We start from the raw sequence: 23,318 nt of genomic DNA on the forward strand, positions 1-23,318 counted from the left end.
TTGTTTTAAAAGTCATTTTTTATCAGTTCAGGTCAGCGTGGGTTTCTTCAGAATGAATGACGGCTATGTCTATAACACACTTCATTATTTGAACACATCTGCTTTAAATAAGTGAAATGTTGATGGCGAGCTTGACAAAATACACGGCCAGGGCATATTTCACCCGAATCAAAAGAGAAACAATCTGAATAGTTGTAAAATAGGCTCGATTTTCTTTATTTAAAACACGAATAACGAAAATCAAGCCTATTTTAGTAACATTAAGATTTTCCATTGTGACACTTTTCATGAAGAAAATCTAAAGATCATCATCAGCACAAATAATAGGCTTCATATTCTTCCCAAATGTCTTTCCTTTTAATTCTGGGGTGAAACACGACCCAGGCATGTTTTGATGAGATTCACCCAAACCACGTTCAGAAATTAAAGTGCTGAAATACTGAGCTGGACACAATACATACTCATAAAGCTCAAAATGATCTGTCACTAGAGGAGTGCTCGAAACAATCCAAAGTAGTGAGAATAAATTAAAATAAATACTCATTGTAATGTTGATAGCTCATTCGGAATAAAGGGCAGACAGGAAAAACAATTTCATAAAATGAACGCTTCAACAAATTTGATCATGTAAATGTAAACAAAACAAGCAAGCTTCATGCTCCGGTCTTTTCTATCGATTAACATTAAACGGATGAATCTGTAGTGCTGGGCGATTAGAGATGTTAGATTAGATCACATGCTCCTGCTGTTCACTGCTGCGGGTTAGTTTAGAGAAGAAAGTCCAGGTTGAGTTGGGACAGCTACATATGAATCGATGTTTGAAATGAAAGCGTGTCGTGGTTCAGCCCTCCTGTCCAAAATCCTCTGTGAACTTCTTCACCTTCAGCAGGTCTTCTGTGTTGACGGTGGGGCGTGTGGTGGCCAACGAGCGCAGCATGTCAGACTACAAACAAACACACACGCAAACAAACTCCGTTACACAACAGCACGTGTGTGTGTGTATATATTTTTTGTCAATAACAATTAGCAATAAATCTGCCATCTTATTCCTTTCATGCATGAATTATGATATTCTCAGTCAGGATTTTTTTCATGTTTTTATTTCTCTTAGAGCATGAAAAACAAGATTTTTTTTTTTTTTTTTTTTACACATATTTTCTAAAGAGATTTCCAGATGTCCACTTGAGCGGACAGTATGCGTTTATCAGTCCCTCCAGGATTTTGCGGGATTTTTTTCTGATTTCTGCAGCTTAAAATGACTTAAAATGACTAAAATGGCTTTTCTCAAAATTTGCGGCATTTCTTGTGTCGTTTTTCAATAAAAATACACCAGAGTCAGTATTCTTCTAACATTTTTATTACTTTTCTGAGCTCAAGAACTTACATTGACTTACATTTTTGGTCATAAATAACAACCGCAGCAAACAGCATTTTTTGCTCAGTTTTGGCCTCTGAATAAAATTTTCCCCTCCATACTCACCATATCATATTGTGAATCCTGGTGTATCAAATATATGACAAAACATAAAACACATTCAAACTTTTTTCTTTTACATTTTGTCTAAAAGGTAAAAAAAAAAACTTCTGTTTAAAAAATATATATATTTTCTGACTATTAGGCTTTAATTATTTCAGGCTTTACAGGGTTGATTAGTATTTTTATAATACAACAAAAAAAGAACCTTAAATGTAACAGTGGCCTACTTTTGAAGAATACACAAAATGTAAAAAGTAAAAAGTGCAAAAGAACGTAACTATAAACCGTGCACACAACGGGAGCAGGGTTGTTGCAGTGGTTGACTGACTGACAGATGCATTGCCGAAGCAACGGCGCAAACAGTTGTTTGTCGATCAATTCAAGGTCAGCGCACATAGCCTACTTCGAAGTGGGCTTTCCTTTGGCTGAATGTACGTTGTGATGATGTCACGCGACATGTTTAGGCCCAAAATCTGTGGAAAATATGCGGCTATTTAGAAAATTTGCAAGCCCCACCGTTTGCTTGATTTTGCGGTAAATTCTGCGATCGCAGAATCCTGGAGGGACTGGTTTATGCTTCAAACTGAAGAGATACTAGGGCTGGGTATTGACACAATTTTCATGATTCGATTCAATTACTATTCACATGCTTTTGATTTGATATCGATTATTTTGGATGTAGTATTTCAGTTACAGTACATGGCAAATATTCTAGCTGTATAATGCTGTAAACTACACATGGGAGTCAGCTGGTACTACTATAATAATATTGAAGGTTAAATTAACTTATTTATATACAAACACTTAAATTACACTCAATGATGTTTTTATTATAATAAATAAAGTTTAGAATTACATAATTATATTTCTACTCCAATTCGTTCTTTTGAAATATAAACATTTAAATCGCGGCTGTCAGAACTGATTTATTCAAACACGCATTAAATATTGAAGAACATTAAAAATCATAATGATTATGTAACAGTGCATAGCTATTTATCAGAATATTGCTTTCTAGAGTTCATTTTTCTAGCTGACTAATGAGTTTATAGTCACTGAATATGTTTTTCTGAGGTAAATGTGACGTTACGTGACATTGTTTACAAGCTGTCTTATTGACGTCTTTCCGAGGTTGAAACACTGATTGAGCGATTACACGAGACATGATACGGATTTCAGTAAGTTGTACTTAGGGCTGACCGATATATTGCATGAGATTGTCACATTTCGTCAGTAAAGCTGGTTCCCTGGTTACCGCTAAATCGCCATCACCTGCTTTTAAATGGAGCGGCATTTAATAGACAGAGCCGTTCATTATCGCGTTCATTATCACAGATGAATCGACCTTCGATAATGAACGCGGTATTGCGTAGCTTGACAGTGAGCTGCGGCTCTGTCTATTAAATGCCGCTCCATTTGAAAGCAGGTGATAGCGATTTAGCGGTAATCAGGGAACCGGCTTTACTGACTAAATGTGTGTGACAACCACCCAGCCCTAGTTGTACTGTATATTTTAACATACCTTCAGACGTTCATTCATGTTTATTTTGCGCTGTAACTGGTATTAAAGCGGAGGAGAGGCTTCTCTTTAACTGAGGCACTACAGCGATCCGTCACGCCACATTAAACAGCGCCAAAACGGTATTTATTTTTTGAATCTCATAATAAGATGGATGTCATTTGAAATCTGAGACTTTGCTTCATATCAAAAGTAACAAAGCACAAAGATTATTGCGATTTATTGGATGGGAGGCGCTACATATTCTGCTCATTCATCAACTGAAAACAGACTAGACTAATCGATTCTTGGGATTTAAGAATCGATATCAGTTCGTAAAAATGAGAATCAATTAAAATCCTGAAATCGATATTTTTTTTACCCAGCCCTAAGAGATACTGTATTAAACATAATACAGTAATAACACAGAATCAATAAAATCATGTGAAAACTATAAAATATATACAAAAAATATAAATGCAATAAATATTGCAAAAATGCAACTGAACTTCATACAAGTTGAACTTTGCGTATCTTTGATGGAATCACGTCCTCATGTTCTGATATCAGAGATCTCTACAACCTGTCAAGGAAAAACTGTGGAAACCCAATTCAGATGCTCCCTCCAGTGTACCAGAGTATGTCCATTTACCCTTATTAGCTGATAATCATGTTCAAGATGGACACATTTCTACCATAGCTCTCCTCTGACAAAACCTAGCGATCAGGTGTTTTGAATTTTACGCAGTGAAAGGTTTTCTTATTTTGCAAAGCGAGTGGCATACTCGATAATGTCAGCTTCAACATCATTAAAAATACAATTAAGATACTATTGTAGAAAATACGTATCGCACACCCGTAGTCAGAGATCAGAGGTGTCCTTTCACTGACTGTCTGATGCAGGTTGTCTGGCTGTTTTAACCAGAAGGCCAAGAAACAAAGTCGAGGTAAAGGTTGTCTTTGAAATATATGCAGAGTTCATATCCAGAGCAAGTAAACTAAATATCCATGAGCAGAAATATTTTCTATTCACTATCCTATTTCTATGGTGATATACACTACCGGTCAAAAGTTTGGAAACACTACTATTTTTAATGTTTTTGAACAAAGTCTCTTATGCTCATTAAGGCTGCATTTATCTCATAATAAATACAGAAAAAACAATAATATTGTGAAATATTATTACAATTTAAAATCATGGTTTTCTATTTTAATATACTTTAAAATCTAATTTATTTCTGAGATGCAAAGCTGAATTTTCACTATCATTACTCCAGTCATCAGTGTTACATGATCCTTCAGAAATATATTATCAATGTTGAAAACAGTTGTGTTGCTTAATATTTTTTGGAACCTGTGATACTTTTTTCAGGATTCTTTGATGAATAAACAGTCAAAAAGAACAGCATTTATTCAAAATATAAATCTTTTCTAACAATATACACTGCCCTCCAAAAGTTTGGAAACACCCCTGTCAAAGTGTGGTTTTGGACAATATCAGCATCAATCCTTATTTTTTGGTGCAAATACATGACAGTAACTTGACATTATCATTGAAGACCAGCAATAATAATTTTCATTTTGATTACATAATAATGCCAATATATACATGTCAAAGTCAGACATTTGCCAGCTGTGATGCCTGGTTACTGGTTTAAATTTGGCCCAGGTTTGTAAACGATTTTTGGGTCAGCACACCTTAATAGCTTCAACAACTGATTGCCAATTAAGTTTTGAATACAATGAACCAATTAGAACCCAGTTTAGGTCAGAGAGCTGCTAATGGTGGATATTTTGATGAATCGAAAATTTAAGTTTTTTTTTATGTATAAACTGTTTATATAATAATAGTTTGTGTTGTCCCTTATCAGTGCAAAATTATCACAAACTAAAAAGGATTCATGCCAATATTGTCCAAAACCCCACTTTTCTAGGGCGTTTCCAAACTTTTTGAGGGCAGTGTATATCTTTACTATCACTTTTTATCAATTTAATACACCCGTGCTGAATAAAAGTATTAATTTCTTTCAAAAAAAAAAGAAAGGAAAAAAATGACTGACCCCAAACTTTTGAACAGTAGTGTATATTGTTACAAAAGATTTCTATTTTAAATAAGTGCTGATATTTTTTAACTTTTTATTCATCAAAGAATCCTGAAAAAGTATCACAGGTTATAAAATAATATTAAGCAGCACAACTGTTTCCAACATTGATCATCAATCATCATATTACAATGATTTCTGAAGGATCATGTGACACTGAAGACTGGAGCAATGATGCCGACTGATGATGAGATCTAGCGCCACGAGATATTGTGAGATTAAAATGTGACGCGCTTTCTCGTAGAGGTGAAAAGCTGTCTCGTGATATTGCCACGACAGAGTGTGAGGTTGAAATTAGGATAGAATATGCCACCACTATGTTTACATTACGCCTCCACTGTCGTTTTCCTTTTATAGAAATAAAAAACATTCAATTCAGTTGGATAGCAGTCGCTTCAATGCCATCCAGCTCATCCAACTCGAGCTGCAGAGTCGTACGTAGTGCAGCAGAAATCAGAGTTCACTGATCACATGACGAGAGTAAGTGACGAGATGACTGATGAGACCATGGCGGAAGATTCATTGCGCAACAGAGGCTAAGCGTCTGACAAATGTCTTATCTTGTAGAATTTACTCTCAGCACTGCCGCTCCATATTCAGAGAGTATACATAATCACAAAAGCGAAAGTAAAACGCGAACGCACATTCAAATGCGATTTCAATACCCCGCATTTTGAAAGCGGCTCCCTGATGCATGCAAATATCTCCCAATATGAAAGCTATCTTAGGCTGGGCAGTGTAGTTGTGACCATCTCTCAGCTCTGTATCATGCTTAAAGAAAAATTTGGTGTCTATTTTCACTTTGAATGTTGAGAGAGTACTTTAATTATGGTTGCACTTGATAAGACTAAGAGAAAACTGTTATTCATTTTTTATTTCCATGATCAATTTGTGGAAAGGAGTTCAGTTAGGAGGTCAAAAGTTGTAGAAGCTCATAAATCATGTACAGTTCTGAAGAGACCTTTTACAGTTCTTGAGTATTGTTGTCTTTTACTGCATATGATAATTCATGATAAAACTCAGAAAGTAGAACCGAAATGACATTCATTATAGTTAAAACATTTCAAATGCACCTGCAGACTAATTTTCTAGTCATGTATTTTGTCATTGAGGATTTCTGTAAAAATCTCATCTCATCTTGTTCTCGTGAACTCAATCTCGTGAGCCGTCTCGTCACACCCCTACTAGACATGTGTTCAGAGACATGCTAAATGTGAAAAGAAGTAACTGATCTCACCATGCACACTATGGGCTCCAGTAGTTTGTCACTTGGTACATCCATCCAGGTCATCTCTATGGCATCAGGGTCACCGGGAGAACACGGGGTCAGGAGGTCATCCACCATCACAGAACTGTTACTGCGAGACGGCCCTCGCACCTGATGAGCAAAGAGACATCAAACTCAAATGTTCTAGAACTATAATTTAACATTTCATTTCAAAGCCACACACTTATGTCTTTTAGTTAGCCATTTTCCCTCTAATGTATGTAATAATGCAGAGAACCACGTTATTAATTCATTAGCTGTCTCAAACCAGATACGCAATAGAAAGTTATCTCTGATTTACAAATGATTCATTCAATATATCAGTTATTTTGAACTGAAGGATAATGACACTGTCTTCTGTAGAGCTGCCTTTGAAGTTGTTTAATAAATGAACTTTGCAACATTGTCAGTTATTGAACAGAGTTGAATCAACACTGATTTGAACTGAGTAGAATAATAACACTATTGTCTTTTGCAGAACTGCTTATAGCGGAAACAAATCAGTTTCATAAGTGATGCACTTGATGAAACCACTGATAACTGTTGTTACCTTTTTGAAGTGCGTGGCGGACTGCACTTTCCTGACAGGCTGCATGAGAGCATCTCGTACTATGACGCTTATATCGGCTCCAGAATATCCATCTGTTTTGCGGGCCAACTGACGCAGGTCTGCCTCTGTCAGGCTGTGAGGAGTGTTACCTAGATGTAAGCGGAACATGGCCGATCTCGCAGGCTCCTCTGGGAGTGGGATGTAGATGCGCTTCTCAAACCTGCACATGGGGAGTATTTTACAACATGCAGATTAAAGACTTTCTTTGTTTTTACATTGAAAGCATTCATCACACTGACCTCCTGCGAATAGCAGCATCAAGGACCCAGGGAATGTTAGTAGCACCGAGAACTAATATCCCATCACTGCTATTACCAACACCTGCCAAAGAGAGACGCCAGCAAACCATTAAACAATTTAAAGACATGGATGAGTTTGCAACAGATTATGAGGAAATCCTGTATCTGGGTTAATGATTTTTTTTTAATTAGGTTTAAAATGTATGCGCTAACTACTATATTTAAAAAAACTGTAAACACCTTTCATATTCCCTGAACAGTTTTGACCTGGTGGAATGTGAACTTATAAAACAGTCTTAACTTAAAGGATTAGTCCACTTTCAAATTAAAATTTCCTGATAATTTACTCACCCCCATGTCATCCAAGATGTTCATGTCTTTCTTTCTTCAGTCGAAAAGAAATTAAGGTTTTTGATGAAAACATTCCAGGATTTTTCTCCATATAGTTGACCCCAAACGGTTGAAGGTCAAAATTAGTTTCATTGCAGCTTCAAAGCGTTCTACATGATCCCAGATGAGAAAAAAGGGTCTTATCTAGAGAAACCATCACTCATTTTCTAAAAAAAAAAAATTAAAATTTTATACATTTTAACCATAAATGCTCATCTTGAACTAGCTCTCTTCTTCTTCTCTATTTGAATTCCAGCAGTGTAGACGCTGCTAAGTGTATTACTGCCCTCCTCAGGTCAAAGTTTGAACTAAATTGTCATATACAATATACTAGTGCAAGTATATAACAACTAGTTCAAACTCTGACCTGTGGAGGGCAGTAATACACTTAGCAGTGTCTACAATGCTGGAATTCAAATAGAGGAGAAGAGGAGAGCTAGTTCAAGATGAGCATTTATGGTTAAAATGTATAAAATTTTAATTTTTTTTTTAGAAAATGAGTGATGGTTTCTCTAGATAAGACCCTTATTTCTCATCTGGGATCGTACAGAACACTTTGAAGCTGCACCGAAACTGTAATTTTGACCTTCAACCGTTTGAAGGCCAGTGTAGTCCACTATAAGGAGAAAAATCCTGGAATGTTTTCATCAAAAACCTTCATTTCTTTTAGACTGAAGAGAGAAGGACATGGACATCTTGGATGACATGGGGGTGAGTAAATTATCAGGAAAATTTAATTTGAAAGTGAACTAAACCTTCAATATTTTTCAACTAAACCCATACTGTATCTGATCAGTCACTTCTCATTAATGAGTGTACAGTGTTTTACTATGTTATTACTACATTTACCCCCTTTTTAATTAATTAAAAACATTGAGAAGCTCTTCAAAATTTAAACATTTACAAGAACTACAGCAAAACCACTAAGATGCAAAAATTATTATTTTTTTTTTCAAAATTCATGAGAAATTTTATTTGAACATATCATTATATGAAATTTATAAGAACATATAAATTTATAATTACCAGTATTAACTCCACTGGAATGTATGGAATTTAATTAAATTTTCATATTCTTTTCCTGACAAAACATCAAAAAACATGAATGTTTTCAAACAAAATATACTTATTTCATTTTTATTTTAGCAGTTGATCAACAGCCTGAATCAGCATGCTTCATCAATTGGTAGCAGTAGAGTGAAATGAGGACTTTTCTTTTCAAACTCTCTTTCCTTTTTCAAATTTAGACTCTTTGGTCTATTTGGAACATTTGTGCTCTATACCCACTTGGACTGTAGTTCAGTTGATATACTTTATTTATGTCAATTTCATCTTTTGTTTATATATAGTGTCTTTGTATGTGCAAAATTCAGTCCTAAAAGTGTGTGAGACACAATTTTTTTTTTTAAAACAAATCCAACTCATAGAAAGAAAAAAAATCAGCATAATTTCACTTCTGGGTCAAAACTGACCCAAATGCGAAAGGTGTAACACCAATTCTGGATGAACTGATGTATCGGCCAATAATCTGTATCAGCCAATAAAAGCAATTATTTTCACTATCGGCCAACTGCAGATTGTTTAAAAACAGCTGATGATCAGGGCCGATTATATGCCATCAATCAAAAGAGGGCTGAAAAACTTGTCAGACTGCAACTAATACTGCATGTGAAGAAAATGCCTCTAGTGTTGAATTTAGTGCTGCTGAAGTTAAAGCGAAATTAGAGCACTGACAGTTAAAAAAAGTGACGTTAAAGCAGGCTTTTTTTGAATCACCCGTAGTTCAAGCCAGGATTGCCATGTCCGCAGTTTTTCTCTACACCAAACATTATTTGTAGCGTGCCTCCCTTCCAATAATCGCAATACTTTGTGCTTTGTTACTTTTAACCAGGAAAACGGCCCAAGGGGAACCATTAGTTCTCGGGGAACCACCCTGGTAGCTAGTTCCTAGAATTAAGTTCCTGGATCTACCCGGTGTGAAAGCCCCTAATGTTTCAACTGCAGAAACATGTCAATAAACAGCTTGTGAACAATGTCACTTAACCTTGCATTTACCTCAGGTTGTTAGTTAGCTATAAAAAACATGAGATTATTAGAGATTATTATCTTATTTGCTGTTATTTATATATGTATGTTTGAATATACTGTATTTGTAATTATATCTGAAAACAAATAGCAGTTGAATATAATAGTTTGGGCTCTGTTGTTAATTTTAACCTCTAATATTAAAGTAATTTACCAAATGAAAGGGTTCCCTGTATAGTTTACAGCATTAGTTGGGAGAGATTATTTCTCCTCCGGTATTGGCAGATATCATTCTGAATAATGTGTGTCGGTGGAGAAATTTAGTATCAGTGCATCTCTAGTAATAATTTTGTTTAAATGGTTATATCTCTTAAAGTTTTTTTTTTTTTTTTTTTTTTTTTAAATCTTAAATGGTGTGTATTTTGATAGTCTTAATCCATATGCAAAGCTTTTCCCACCCTAAAAACTCTTTAAAAAATTCTTTATGTACCGCTTCAAAACTGAAATGAATGCAATAGGAGGGTAAAAAAAAAAAAAAAAAGTATCCTTTCATGTTGCCTTTTCATGTTTTTGAAAAACTTTTAAAATATTTTCAAGTTTTAATTGAATGACTCTAAAAATGTCAAGTGGAGTAATCACGTAATAACATATTTTCTTGATCCATGCAAGTTTTCAAACATATTTTGAAGGTAGAATGTATTTTTGATAAATACCATGAATACTGTGCGTGAACAAAATTATTAATATCAGGTTTTCTTGGGGTTGTGCCAGTAGACAACCTTAAAGGTGCCGAAGAACATGTTTTCAAAAGATGTAATATAAGTCTTAAGTGTCCCCTGAATGTGTCTGTGAAGTTTCAGCTCAAAATACCTCATAGTTTTTTTTTAATAAATTTTTTTAACTGCCTATCATTATAAATGCGCTGATTCAGGGTACGCGGCCCCTTTAAATCTTGTGCTCCACGCCCCAAGAGCTCGCGCTTACCTTAAACACCATAAACAAAGTTCACACAGCTAATATAACCCTCAAAATGGATCTTTACAAAGTGTCCGTCATGCAGCATGTCTAATCGTGTAAGTTTGGTATTTATTTGGATGTTTACATTTGATTCTGAATGAGTTTGATAGTGCTCCGTGGCTAAAGCTAACATTACACACTGTTGGAGAGATTTATAAAGAATGAAGTTGTGTTTATGAATTATACAGACTGCAAGTGTTTAAAAAATGAAAATAACGACAGTCTTGTCTCCATGAATACAGTAATAAATTATGGTAACTTTAACCACATTTAACAGTACATGAGCAACATGCCAACGAAACATTTTAGAAAGACAATTTACAAACATCACTAAAAATATCATGATATCATGGATCATGTCAGTTATTATTGCTCCATCTGCCATTTTTCACTATTGTTCTTGCTTGCTTACCTAGTCTAATGATTCAGCTGTGCACAGCTCCAGACGTTAATACTGGCTGCCCTTGTGTAATGCCTTGAACATGGGCTGGCATATGCAAATATTGGGGGCGTACATATTAATGATCCCGACTGTTACGTAACAGTCGGTGTTATGTTGAGATTCGCCTGTTCTTCGGAGGTCTTTTAAACAAATGAGATTTATATAAGAAGGAGGAAACAATGGTGTTTGAGACTCACTGTATGTCATTTCCATGTACTGATATATACTGGTATATTAAATAGTAGAAAAATAGATCCAGAGACATGATGTAAGTCATATCACAGCCCATGAATGAAATGACAACTGCTAAGCAATACAGCTGCTTGACCACTGGATCTGCTGGATCGTTTTTCACAGCTCACAAACTGAGGGTTTCTCACCCTGCATCTGCACCAGGAACTCCGTCTTGATCCTCCGAGCCGCTTCACTTTCATTCTCATTTCTGGATCCACAGAGAGAATCCACCTCATCTATGAAGATGATGGACGGCTTATGCTGGCGAGCCAGATCAAACAGATTCTTCACCAGTCTGAAAGACAAAATAAATTATTCAAAGAGTCCTGCACCTCACGCAGACTGTTAGCAAAGTGAGCAAAGACTGAAACTCACTTTTCACTCTCTCCGAGCCACTTAGACATGAGATCAGAGGAAGACACAGAGAAGAAAGTGGAGTTATTGGCCTCGGTGGCGACAGCTTTGGCCAGATAAGACTTTCCTGTGCCGGGCGGTCCAAACAGAAGAATACCCCTCCATGGAGTGCGCTTGCCTGCATCACAATGTATTCACAGGTTGTAGTCTTTAAAAGAATTTAAATAAACAGCATCTTGAATCATTAAAATAATGAGCTTAAATATGATAGGGGACATCACGGTCAATTTGTTTTTTTTGTTTTTTTTAAGACATATTAATTTGTAACACAGATTACTTACAAATCTTTCTGCCATCATTTGGTATAAGAAACAAGCGCTATGTTTGGAGTTGGTGAGATTGTTCCAGTTTTTGAAAGGAAAAATCTCTTATGCTCATCATGCCTGCATTTATTTTAAAAATTACAGTAAAAACAGTTACGTAATTTAATGTGTAATTTATGCAAATGTTATTTATTCCTGTGATGCAAAGCTGCATTTTTAGCAACCATTACTCCAGTCTTCAGTGTCACATGATCCTTCAGAAATCATATTTATGCTGATTGGGTGCTCAATAAGCATTTATTATTATTGTCACACTTGAAAACATCTGTGTTGCTTGATATTTTTTGGAAACCGTGGAAAAAAACATTTTTCAGGATTTTTTGATGAATAGAAATTTAAAAATAACAGCTTTTACAGTTCTTCACTGTCATCCTTCATCCTTGCTTAATAAAAGAATTCATGTCTTTAAAAAAAATCTTACTGACTCCAAACATTTGAATGGTAGTGTACATATGTGTGCCAACAGAAACAGAACCATTTAAATATTTAAACCAGCGGTCTTCAACCCTGCTCCTGGGGACCCATGCTGCTCCGAAATCGCATACTGTATAGTAAGTACTACATTTGGTTTGAAACTTACTTCGTGACCTTTAAAAAAAGTATGTTCTATAGTATGAATGAGTGTATGAATGAAATTCGGACGCACTATATCCACTATATAAACTTTGCAGGACAAGTGGGGCCCAAGGAGCGAGGCTGAAGACCTCTGATTTAAAGCAAAGACTAGAATAACACAAGACGCGTCACTCATATTGTTTTTAATTGGAGAAAGTGCAATGCGCAATATGGCGGAATAAGTCCCGCCTTCTAAATAAGGTAAAGTCATCGCGTCACTGGAGCAGCAGTTAGAAGCTCCGGTTTCTATAGAAACAGTCAGACACGCGCCTCCGAAATGAGGCACAAGAGACGTGCATTTAGGACTGCGCATGCGCATTAGCTTGATCCAGCCTGAAAAATAAAATTTTTTGTCATGATTCGAGCGTTTAGAAACAAAATTTATAACACAGTTGTTGTCAGATTTCATTGGTGATTTCAAATATGAAATTTAATCGAAAGCTTGGCAAACAGCTTTGGAGAATTTGGTGTTTCCACATTCAAAGAGATAGAAGCTGCACTTGGATGGCCGCCGAGTGAAATGACTTGTCTTAAAGGGACTTTGTTTAAAGAGAAAAAGAATTTAATGCAAAAAAAGACAGCAGTGTGTTTCTAATCATCCCCGGTCTCTCCTAATAAAAAACATGTGAATGCTACATAATTGATTTCTAGGACACAGGCTGACCTGTGAACAGGTGTGGAAATTTGATGGGTAGAATGACAGCTTCCTTCAGGGCTTCTTTTGCCCCCTCCAGTCCGGCCACATCACTCCACCTCACATTGGGCTTCTCCATCACAATCGCACCTGAAAACATCAACAAACGCCTCATCATTATGATCATTAACAAAACAGCAGGAGCTTACACAAATGAAACATAAAAGACATACATACTCACCCATCAGATGCTCCTGGAGTTTCTTTTTCTCTGGATTTTCTCCCTCACTGTCACTGTCACTTCTGCACACACACACACACACACACAGTATCAGTATGAGCGATGCACTATCTTCGATTCATCAACAACATCCAGCAGAACATATAATAAATGAAAGCATACTTGTCATTGCCTTGTGTTTCCTTCACTGGTTTCTTGCCCTGTTTGTCCTTGTTTTTCAAGTAGTCCTTGAGTTTCTCGGCTCTGTCCAGATACTGCATACACTTCCCACGTATGCTTTCCTTTGCCTTGTCACTGTGTGCTTCATCTGAGACACAAAAAGGATCACAGATGCCTCTTGAAATCTTTCGTAAGAAATGTTGTATTTACACATTTAGAATATTGAAAAAATGTCATTACATTCTGATCCAACTTTCATTAAAAAACTTAAACCATCAATAATGGGGGTTTATGACTTTTAAGTCAGCATGAAATGCCCCTCACAAGCCTTTTTGGATGAAAGAATCCATGAAAGAAGCCACGGACGAGAATCCATGAACTGCATTATTAGAACGTTTTCTAAGGCTGCGCCTGCGCGATGTATTAAGACCAATTAAAAATTAAAATATAGCATAGTGACAGTGAAATCACAAAGGTTGTGATTCCATTAAAAAAAATCACTAGGCCGGTGGCGCCCTCTGCAGGCATTTGTTATAATGCATAATGCATTTTCTATTTTTATTACCACAGAAAAAAATCTGATTACTCGATTTATCGTCAAAGTAATCTAGCGATTACTCAATTACCAAAATAATTGTTAGTGACAGCACTACTATGCATAGATCGTCTCTTCTTTTTCTGCGCTTCTTCCTGTTGTGGCGGTTAGCAAACAGTGTTGCATTACCACGCGTGCTCCCTTCTGGATTGGAGTGTGGATCGCCTGTGACTGACTGTATTTGTCGTCTGACTATGATGGTTCGGGAGGAATAGATGTACTGTTACACTCCTACTGTGTGGTAATATTAGCTATAGTAACAGAACAGTTTTGAGTGTCATTGTTTGTCTGGAGTTGGTGTGCTGCTGCTGCTGCTTTGATTTAATTTTGAATAACATTCAGCAGATGTAGTTCACCAATAAGTCTGACTCACATTTGATGGCGTGCAGGAAATACTCCACAGCATGCTGGTAGAGTCTCAGTGCCTCCTCATAGTTCTTGGCCTTGTCCTCCTCTGTGGCTTTAGTCACCAGCTCAATCGCTTTCTGAGCAAGAAAAGAAATGTAGAGTTACTGAAGGCTCTGTGTAATGACAGACTAGAATATTATTTATAAACGGTAATTACAGGCCAACTCAACCAGAGATCCATTAAAGAAAAACAAGTCAAATATTTACTAATAAAATCTATTCTTTCTTGAAGGGTGTTTAAAATTACATTTTCCAGTTAAAGGAGACCAATTACGGCGCTTTTCATTAAATGTAATATAATGCTGCCTTCACGTGCTATAAGAAATTTGATCATCTGAAGTCGTGATTACGAGCTCATCACAATCAAGTTTAGAAATGGGAGGGCGTTCATGTGCAGTTTTTCCCTAGGAAACTCATATTTACGATAATTCCAAGAGCGTGTGAAGGTAGCATAAGTCTCTGGAGTCTCCAATGTGTCTGTGCAGTTTCAGCTCAAAATACCCCACAGATCATTTATTATAGCTTGTGAAATTCGCTCCTATTTGGGTGTGAGCAAAAATACATCTTTTGTGTGTGTCCCTTTAAATGCAAATGAACTGCTGCTCCCCGCCCCCTTTCCAGAAGAGGGCGGAGCTTTAACAGCTCGTGCTTCGGTTGCTCAACAACAACAAAGCTGGAGAATCTCACACAGCCAAAATGAGGACTTGTCAGTAACGGTGTTCAGCCTTACATTGTTCAATATGGAGAGTCTCAGGAAGAAGTTAAAACTTCATTCTGAATGGTTGGTGGATAAATTTATATAGTTGCTGTGGAGTTGATTCAACTCATCCACTAGCATGTGCCGTCATGTTAATCTTTTGTGCATATACAGCACTGAATTGACCCTCGTTTGTGAAGCAGTTCGGTGTAAAATGATTTGCGCAAATATATATCACTTTATCGACTTTCTTCTGCACATTTTCTTCATAAATGAAATTGAACCATGGGGTCCTCAGTAACTCAGATGCTGGGAGTCTATGGAGACTCTTATGTTCATTGTTACATCCAATAACAGAACAATTGTAATGTTTTTTTGGCACAAACATTGTACATCTCCAACTGCTAAAGCGAGGAAACAGTAATGCTGTGGTCCACTCAGGGCGGTGTCTATGCTAATAGGGAAGATCGTCACCAGTCATGGGCGGGGCTTCACCATACTCTTACGAAAGAGTAGGGGGAAATCTGGAACCACGCATTTGGAGAGACTGTGTATGATTTATGGGGATTATAATAAAGGAGTGGGTGTTTTTTTTAACATTATAGGCTGGTTGTTTACACACATTGTGGACACACATCTGTGCTCAAACACCTTATAAAAGTGAATTTTGCAGGTCCCCTTTAATATTTGAAGCAAGAGTCGAGTTTTAAAGAAAGATTTTCGGAAAGGTTGCAGTATTATTTTGACTGTAAAGAAAGCTTATAAGTATATTAAAAGAAAACTGGTGTGCCAAAGTTTTAAAAACATGTGTTGGACCAATGACAGAGTATTTCTGTGCCAAAAAATACTCTTCCAAATCCTCACAGAAATCAGAATCTTTTTTCCGAGTATGTGCCTGAGTGATGTCAACAAGGCCGGGATTCCATGTACGGGCACTTCTCCAGGAAGGGCGCCCACGCACACAACAACCAGAGCGACAGAGCGAGAACATGCCCATCAATGCGCATTCGGCTTTACGGAGGTCGTCGGCAGCGATGCACAGGTCACAGGACTTCACAAAATCAACAATGTCACCAAAGAAGTGTGCTTTTGGTTGTGAGGGAAAGATAACCTTGCTTCCCAAAGAACCCAGCGTTAAGTGGAGCTGAGAGTTTTGTGCTCACACATTACATTGATGTGCTCTCTATATTTGTTATTAAAATAACAATAGAAACTGATAGTTGCAATCACTTTTTATTGGTTAAAATGAATGGAGAATATCTCGTGATTTTCCATGGCTGCTCGGGCCCTCAGGATCAGCGCTTATGGTTTTATAAACAAGGCCCAGTTCTGCACTGGATTTATAGATCGTTTGAAGCTGAAAGATGGAGCGGTCACAGCGATAATGATCCCGGTCATGAGTCGGAACAGCAGATGGTGAGTAAAACTGCTTCAAATGTCTGTTTTGTTGGCACTAGGTGCCTAAGTGCATATAATGTAAACAACATGAACGTAGTGAATTCATAAATTCATCATTCACTATACGCTATATTCATTATAGTGATTCATAAGTTATCCATGGATAATGCGATGGTGTGCTGTGTGTTTAAATACAGTTGTAGCTTGCAGACGATCTCTACGCAAAAGTTGCGCGTGCTCGTCACTCTTTAGCTCCGCTCACACGGCACGCCTCCAGGCGCTCAGCTGTTTTCAGAAAGACTCAGTACAGCGTATGCATCTTTTATAAATATGATAAAACTAAAGACTTTTTTGAGATTTGAAGGATGCACTACTACTCTATAGGTACTCAAGATTAACATGAGATTGGCAGAAACTGTGTGTAATCCAGATAGTATTTGTGCTGTTATTTTCCAACAAAACAAAGGCCTACAGTCCAAATTCTGTTGAAATTAGAAATATATCTTCAATTATTCACAAAAACAATAATGTAAAAGATCTTGAATTTTTAGTCCAAAAATACACTTTTTTAAAACTACAATATGTACATTTTTCGCCCCTAGAGATCAACTCATTCAAAACAAAGGCGTAGCTTGATGGCGCCTTGATTTCACGGAATCATGGGAGGTGTTGTCTTCATGTCTACAGCCGGTCGAAAAGAATCGGGACGGGACTCAGGCAGAAATCATGTTCATGGATGAGATTATTAACATCACTGTAGTATGAAGCAGAGTGGGGCGAGTGCTGCGGGAGATGAACGAGGCCACTGGAGCGATTGCTAATGAGAGACAAGCGCAACACACGCCTCTTATTATGCCACAGTCGCCACTTGCGCTTCTTCTGGTCATTCGTATGTGGGGTAAAGCAGCACTGTTTATCATATTAGATACATTTGTGTGTTGAAAGTTGTTATAATGCTACTCTGTGCATTCGCTCTGGCTGCTGTGAGACACTTGTTGCACAATGCAGTAAACTAGATCGATATCAGGCATGTTAAAACATAGTACTCGAGGTAAATCAAGAAAATGAGATTTAAACAATAAGACTTACTGTGTTGAGCTATATAACATGATTAGTTTTCTGTCTATGAATGTATCCAAACAGTTGCTCACCTGTCTAATAAAACACATAATATATTAAAGTGTCTTTGGTGTTTCCATGGTTTCTACAAAATAAAACCGGAAACCGAGGGTAACGCAGGTATGATGTCTTTGATAAGCGACACACGGACAACAGATCAGATCTTCAACAGATCTCTGGAGCTGTGCGAAGTCCCCTCATGCTTCAAACGCTCCACCATCATCCCCGTCCCAAAGAAACCCAAAATTACTGGACTAAATGACTACAGATCTGTGGCTCTAACATCTGTGGCCATGAAGTCATTTGAAAGACTGGTTCTGGCTTTTCTGAAAGACATCACTGGACCCTTACTGGACCCCCTGCAGTTTGCTTACCGAGCAAACAGGTCTGTGGATGATGCAGTCAATATGGGACTGCATTATGTTCTCCAGCATCTGGACAGACCAGGGACTTATGTGAGGATCTTTGTGGACTTCAGCTCTGCTTTTAACACCATCATCCCATCACTCCTCCAGCCTAAACTAACTCAGCTCTCCGTGCCCACCTCTGTCTGTCAGTGGATCACCAGCTTCCTGACAGACAGGCAGCAGCTAGTGAGGCTGGGAAAATTCTCATCCAGCACCCTCACCATCAGCACCGGCGCCCCTCAGGGCTGTGTTCTCTCCCCACTGCTCTTCTCCCTCTACACCAACGACTCCACCTCTAAAGACCCCTCTGTCAAGCTCCTGAAGTTTGCAGATGACACCACACTGATCGGCCTCATCCAGGACAGTGACGAGTCTGCTTACAGACTGGAGGTTGAACAGCTGGCTGTCTGGTGCAGTCTTAACAACCTGGAGCTCAACACGCTCAAGACAGTGGAGATGATCGTGGACTTCAGGAGAATCCCCCCCTGCTCTCCCCCACTCACCATCATGAACAGCATTGTGACTGCAGTGGAGTCATTCAGGTTCCTGGGCACCACCATCTCCCAGGACCTGAAGTGGGACAACCACATCGAGTCCATTGTGAAAAAGGCCCAGCAGAGGTTGTACTTCCTTCGCCAGCTGAGGAAGTTCAACCTGCCACAGGAGCTGCTGAAACAGTTTTACTCTGCCATCATCGAATCCATCCTCTGCACTTCAATTACCGTCTGGTTCAGCTCAGCTACCAAATCTGACCTCAGAAGACTACAGAGGGTAGTCCGGTCTGCTGAGCGAATCATTGGCACAACCCTCCCCACTCTCCAAGAACTGTACTTATCCAGAGTGAGAAAAAGGGCAAAGAAGATCACTCTGGACCCCTCACATCCAGCACACTCCCTCTTTGAACTGTTGCCATCCGGTCGACGCTACAGAGCCCTGAGCACCAAAACGACCAGACACAGGAACAGTTTCTTCCCTCAAGCAATCCATCTCATGAACACTTGACAAACACGGAACACACAACACTATTACACATTATTTACTTAAAACACTTATTTATATCTCAATTTGCACACATAATTGTACATACAACTGTCTATAATATATATTGTCTTTTGCTTTTTGTGCACTTTGTCTATCTTGTAAATTTGTATATTATTATTTTATTCTTTTTATTATGTGTCTTGTCTTGTCGCTGTTACTCTGTTGCACTGTGGAGCTTCTGTCACTAAAACAAATTCCTAGTATGTGTAAACAACATACCTGGCAATAAAGCTCTTTCTGATTCTGATTCTGACACGTCCTGAGTCCTGGTTAAAATTGCTTATTTCTCTGGATTTAAAGGCCCACAGAAGTGTCTTGGAAGACGCAGCATTATTCAATGTGTTGACGTAATTTCAACTGAAAAAGGAAGACAGGGGCAATATATCGAACAGCTCCGCCCCTTTTTAAAAAAATAGCCAATAGCGTTTTGTTTATGTTACAGCTCAGCCAGAGCTGTTAGACTCTGTAAAACCTCAGTTTCCTTCTAATCTCTAACCGTTTCTCCTCATAATGTCCTTTATATTGCTTATATACAGCATTCTGTGCAGAATTCAAATGGGTTTGATATCTTTTGTGGTCTGTGCCGACTCGCGCATATGATCCGCTCTGTGCTCTCGTGTCTCTGGACTGGAGCATACTGTGCTGCTCGCATTATGTGCCATTCACCATGTAGAAACTAGTAAATGTGTGAACAAATGACAGATTTCGAGTGTAGAAGGAGGCGGGACTTCAGATTCTAGAGAGCATTTGATTGGACAGAAGATTTGATGAGAAGCTGAAGTGTGATGTGATGTCATGAAAATCTGTGATCCATTTTAGTGGAAGTGAGAGACTATAAGTTTCGAATGCTTATATCTCCTAAATGCGAATTTTGTCATTGTTTTGGAACACACCAGCTTATTCATAACATTAAGGCTAACATATTCATACTAAAAGCTAAAAAACGTAAATTTCATGGAAGCATTTGGTATAATGTAGGCACACCAATCAACAAAATATATATATGTTATATATATATATATATATATATATATATATATATATATATATATATATATATATATATATAAATATATATATATATGTTCCAGTGGTTTTTGGATATTTGAATGCAAAAAATTTTACATATTGTGCCTTTCAGAATAAGTAACACGTGGCTCTTTTGTTAAATATCAAAAATGTATTTTTTATCCTGTGGGTCAATTTTTGGGGTCTAATATACAATTGTATAATTATGCAATTGTTTTGATTGAGGAAGATAAGGCAAACTCCCAGTTTAAACATCGTTTGTTTATCAGATGTTCCTCTTCAGAATCAAAAATAATCGTGTTTTGGACACAAAAATGGTCAAATTAATGAACAAACCCATGTCTAAATAAGTAAAGTCTATTCTAATTCAGAAACATTAAGGATATTCAGGTATTTTCAGTACATTTGGGAGTAATACTCACCCAGCTTTTTGTCTTAGTCCTCAAACTAATAGCCTCGCAAATTTCAACATTTTCATAGTATTTGGCCATTTTCAAATAGGCAAAAGAGTGTGTCAAAATCCTACAACAGCTTTGTAGATTGTATTAAAAATATTCTCCCTTCATTTTTTCTCGGAGTGAATATTGTATAAACGCTTATTTAATTTCAGCAATTACATATACTGTGTACATTTGATTTACTGTCATTAGACTGTAGACCGACAGATCGATAGGCCTGCTGGGAATATATCTACATCAGCCATTCAAAAAAAACAATTCATTAATGCACTGTAAACTTACAAATACATTTCGCTTGACAGTGCTGCAAAATGCATCTTATATTCAATATCATCTTATAAATTAATATAAACTGAAGGGAGGTTTTGTTTATATGGTTGCTTGTGTCCCTTTAACATATTCTCCGCCGATTTCTGGCATCAATTTTACAACTGTTCAAAGCTCCTGACGTGTGTGAATTATGAACGAACAGTAATTACTGTTTATTTGTTCAGTTAATAATATGGTTAAATAATAATGATGCTGAGCTAATGCTAATGTAAACTCACCTGCAGTGTTGACGTTGTCATTTCATCTCACGCGCCCGCGGTTTCACTGCAGCGCCCTATTATTACCACTAATAATATATTCAAATTGCTCGTTAAATAACGACAACAGTAAAATAGTTAATTTAATAAAGGTTCATATAATGTGATATAAGCAAGCATAGAAACGGATGTTGCTACCCTCCAGTGTTCACTACTTTTCTGTCCGCCGGAAACAGAAGCTGAACACATTAGTTCCACATTTGAATAATATAATATAATATAACACTCGTTTAATTAATATGTTTTATTTATATAGGACATTTACATACAGACATAATGCATAGCTTCTGGTTACAGGCTTTGAGTTATCATACACGTACAAACAAAATAGCATTTTTGCATTTGATTGTGTACTGCAAGCTGCCACAAGTGAACTTTGGTTTAAACATTTCCTCATCAAAATAAGCGATTAACTCAAAACACTGAACAAATAAAGAAATGAGGCATGTTTCTATGGGTTTATAAAGTACATTCATAGTCTGAAGCATTGGTCATGTCAAATATCAGGCTGATGACCGGTCCAAACAGATCACTTACACAAGTGCAATTTATTAACCTGGCCAAGTGTTTTTAACAGAGTTTCATAGTTAAGACAAAAACACACTGCAATGGGTCTCAGTAAGAGGTCTGATATCGTAACATTAATGAAAATAATGTGGCATGATGGATCACCAACCTCAGAGAGGGAAAGAATAATCAATAATTACAGCCATCACATTTTAATAGACACTTTTAGAAGAAACCAAGAAGGTCTCCACGTGAATAAAAACTCATTTTCGAATATATTTATTGTATTAGTACGTACAATAGACTATAAAAGTTTAAGGGCACTTAAACGCTAAAATATTGCTTCTGTTAACCTTGTGCAATGGGATTTATACAATCTCATCTGTTATAACTTCCACACAATTTCATATATTGTCATATTTTTTCCTACAAATCATACTGCCTCCATTGTGCATGCTAATACTGAATATTTGAAAGGATTAGTTCACTTTCAAATAAAATTTTCCTGATAATTTACTCACCGCCATGTCATCCAAGATGTTCATGTCTTTCTTTCTTCAGTCGAAAAGAAATTAAGGTTTTTGATGAAAACATTCCAGGATTTTTCTCCTTATAGTGGACTTGAATGGAGCCCAAAAGGTTGAAGGTCAAAATTACAGTTTCAGTGCAGCTTCATAAGGCTTTAAACGATACCAGACGAGGAATAAGTGTCTTATCTAGCGAAACGATCAGTCATTTTCTAAATTTAAAGAAAAAAAAATATACTTTTTTTCCATAGTGTATTACTGCCCTCCACAGGTCAAAGTTTGAACCAATCGTTATATACTTGCACTAGCATATTGTATATGACAATTTACTTTAAACTTTGACCTGTGGAGGGCAGTAATACACTTAGCAGTGTCTACACTGCTGGAATTCAAATAGAGAAGAAGAAGAAGAGAGCTAGTTCAAGATGAGATGGTTAAAACGTATATAATTATTATTATTATTTTTTTTTTGTAGAAAATGACCAATCGTTTCGCTAGATAAGACACTTATTCCTCGTCTGGTATTGTTTAAAGCCCTTTGAAGCTGCACTGAAACTGTTTTTTGACCTTCAACTGTCTGGAGGCCACTGAAGTCCACTATATGGAGAAAAATTCTGGAATCAAAAACCTTAAATTTTTTTGACTGAAGAAAGAAAGACATGATCATCTTCAATGACATGGTGTTGAGTAAATTATCAGGAAAATTTAATTTAAAAGTGGACTAATCCTTTAAGGGAATGTTTTCAGTACTGCCTCAATCTACCAAACTCTTAAACTGTGGTGTCTGTGATTGATTTTACTAAGTCTGATGGCTGAAAAGATCAGTTACTGTAGAAGATAATGTGCTCAAACTCTGTT

The 23,318-nt window shown here is 37.0% G+C and overlaps 1 protein-coding gene across 2 annotated transcripts; it reads right to left on the reverse strand.

Annotated features, from left to right (window-relative positions):
• vps4a (vacuolar protein sorting 4 homolog A) lies at positions 1–21,603 on the reverse strand. Of its 2 annotated transcripts, none has more exons than XM_048158299.1 (11): positions 21,388–21,601; positions 14,656–14,767; positions 13,691–13,835; positions 13,529–13,590; positions 13,318–13,437; positions 11,677–11,833; positions 11,448–11,596; positions 7,194–7,275; positions 6,895–7,114; positions 6,315–6,455; positions 1–943 (listed from the first exon to the last, which is right to left on the reverse strand). In XM_048158299.1, exons 1-11 carry the CDS (start codon positions 21,406–21,408, stop codon positions 842–844), a joined length of 1,311 nt encoding a protein of 436 aa, XP_048014256.1. In that variant the 5' UTR covers positions 21,409–21,601; the 3' UTR covers positions 1–841. The 2 variants fall into 2 exon arrangements, with proteins under 2 accessions (XP_048014256.1, XP_048014257.1); XM_048158300.1 differs by lacking the exon at positions 1–943 and adding an exon at positions 994–1,950 and having other exon boundaries at positions 21,388–21,603.
• Positions 21,604–23,318: the final 1,715 nt, after the last annotated feature.

The sequence above is a fragment of the Megalobrama amblycephala genome, linkage group LG15 (genome assembly GCF_018812025.1).
Source record: "Megalobrama amblycephala isolate DHTTF-2021 linkage group LG15, ASM1881202v1, whole genome shotgun sequence".
In the NCBI taxonomy this organism is placed as follows: domain Eukaryota; kingdom Metazoa; phylum Chordata; class Actinopteri; order Cypriniformes; family Xenocyprididae; genus Megalobrama; species Megalobrama amblycephala.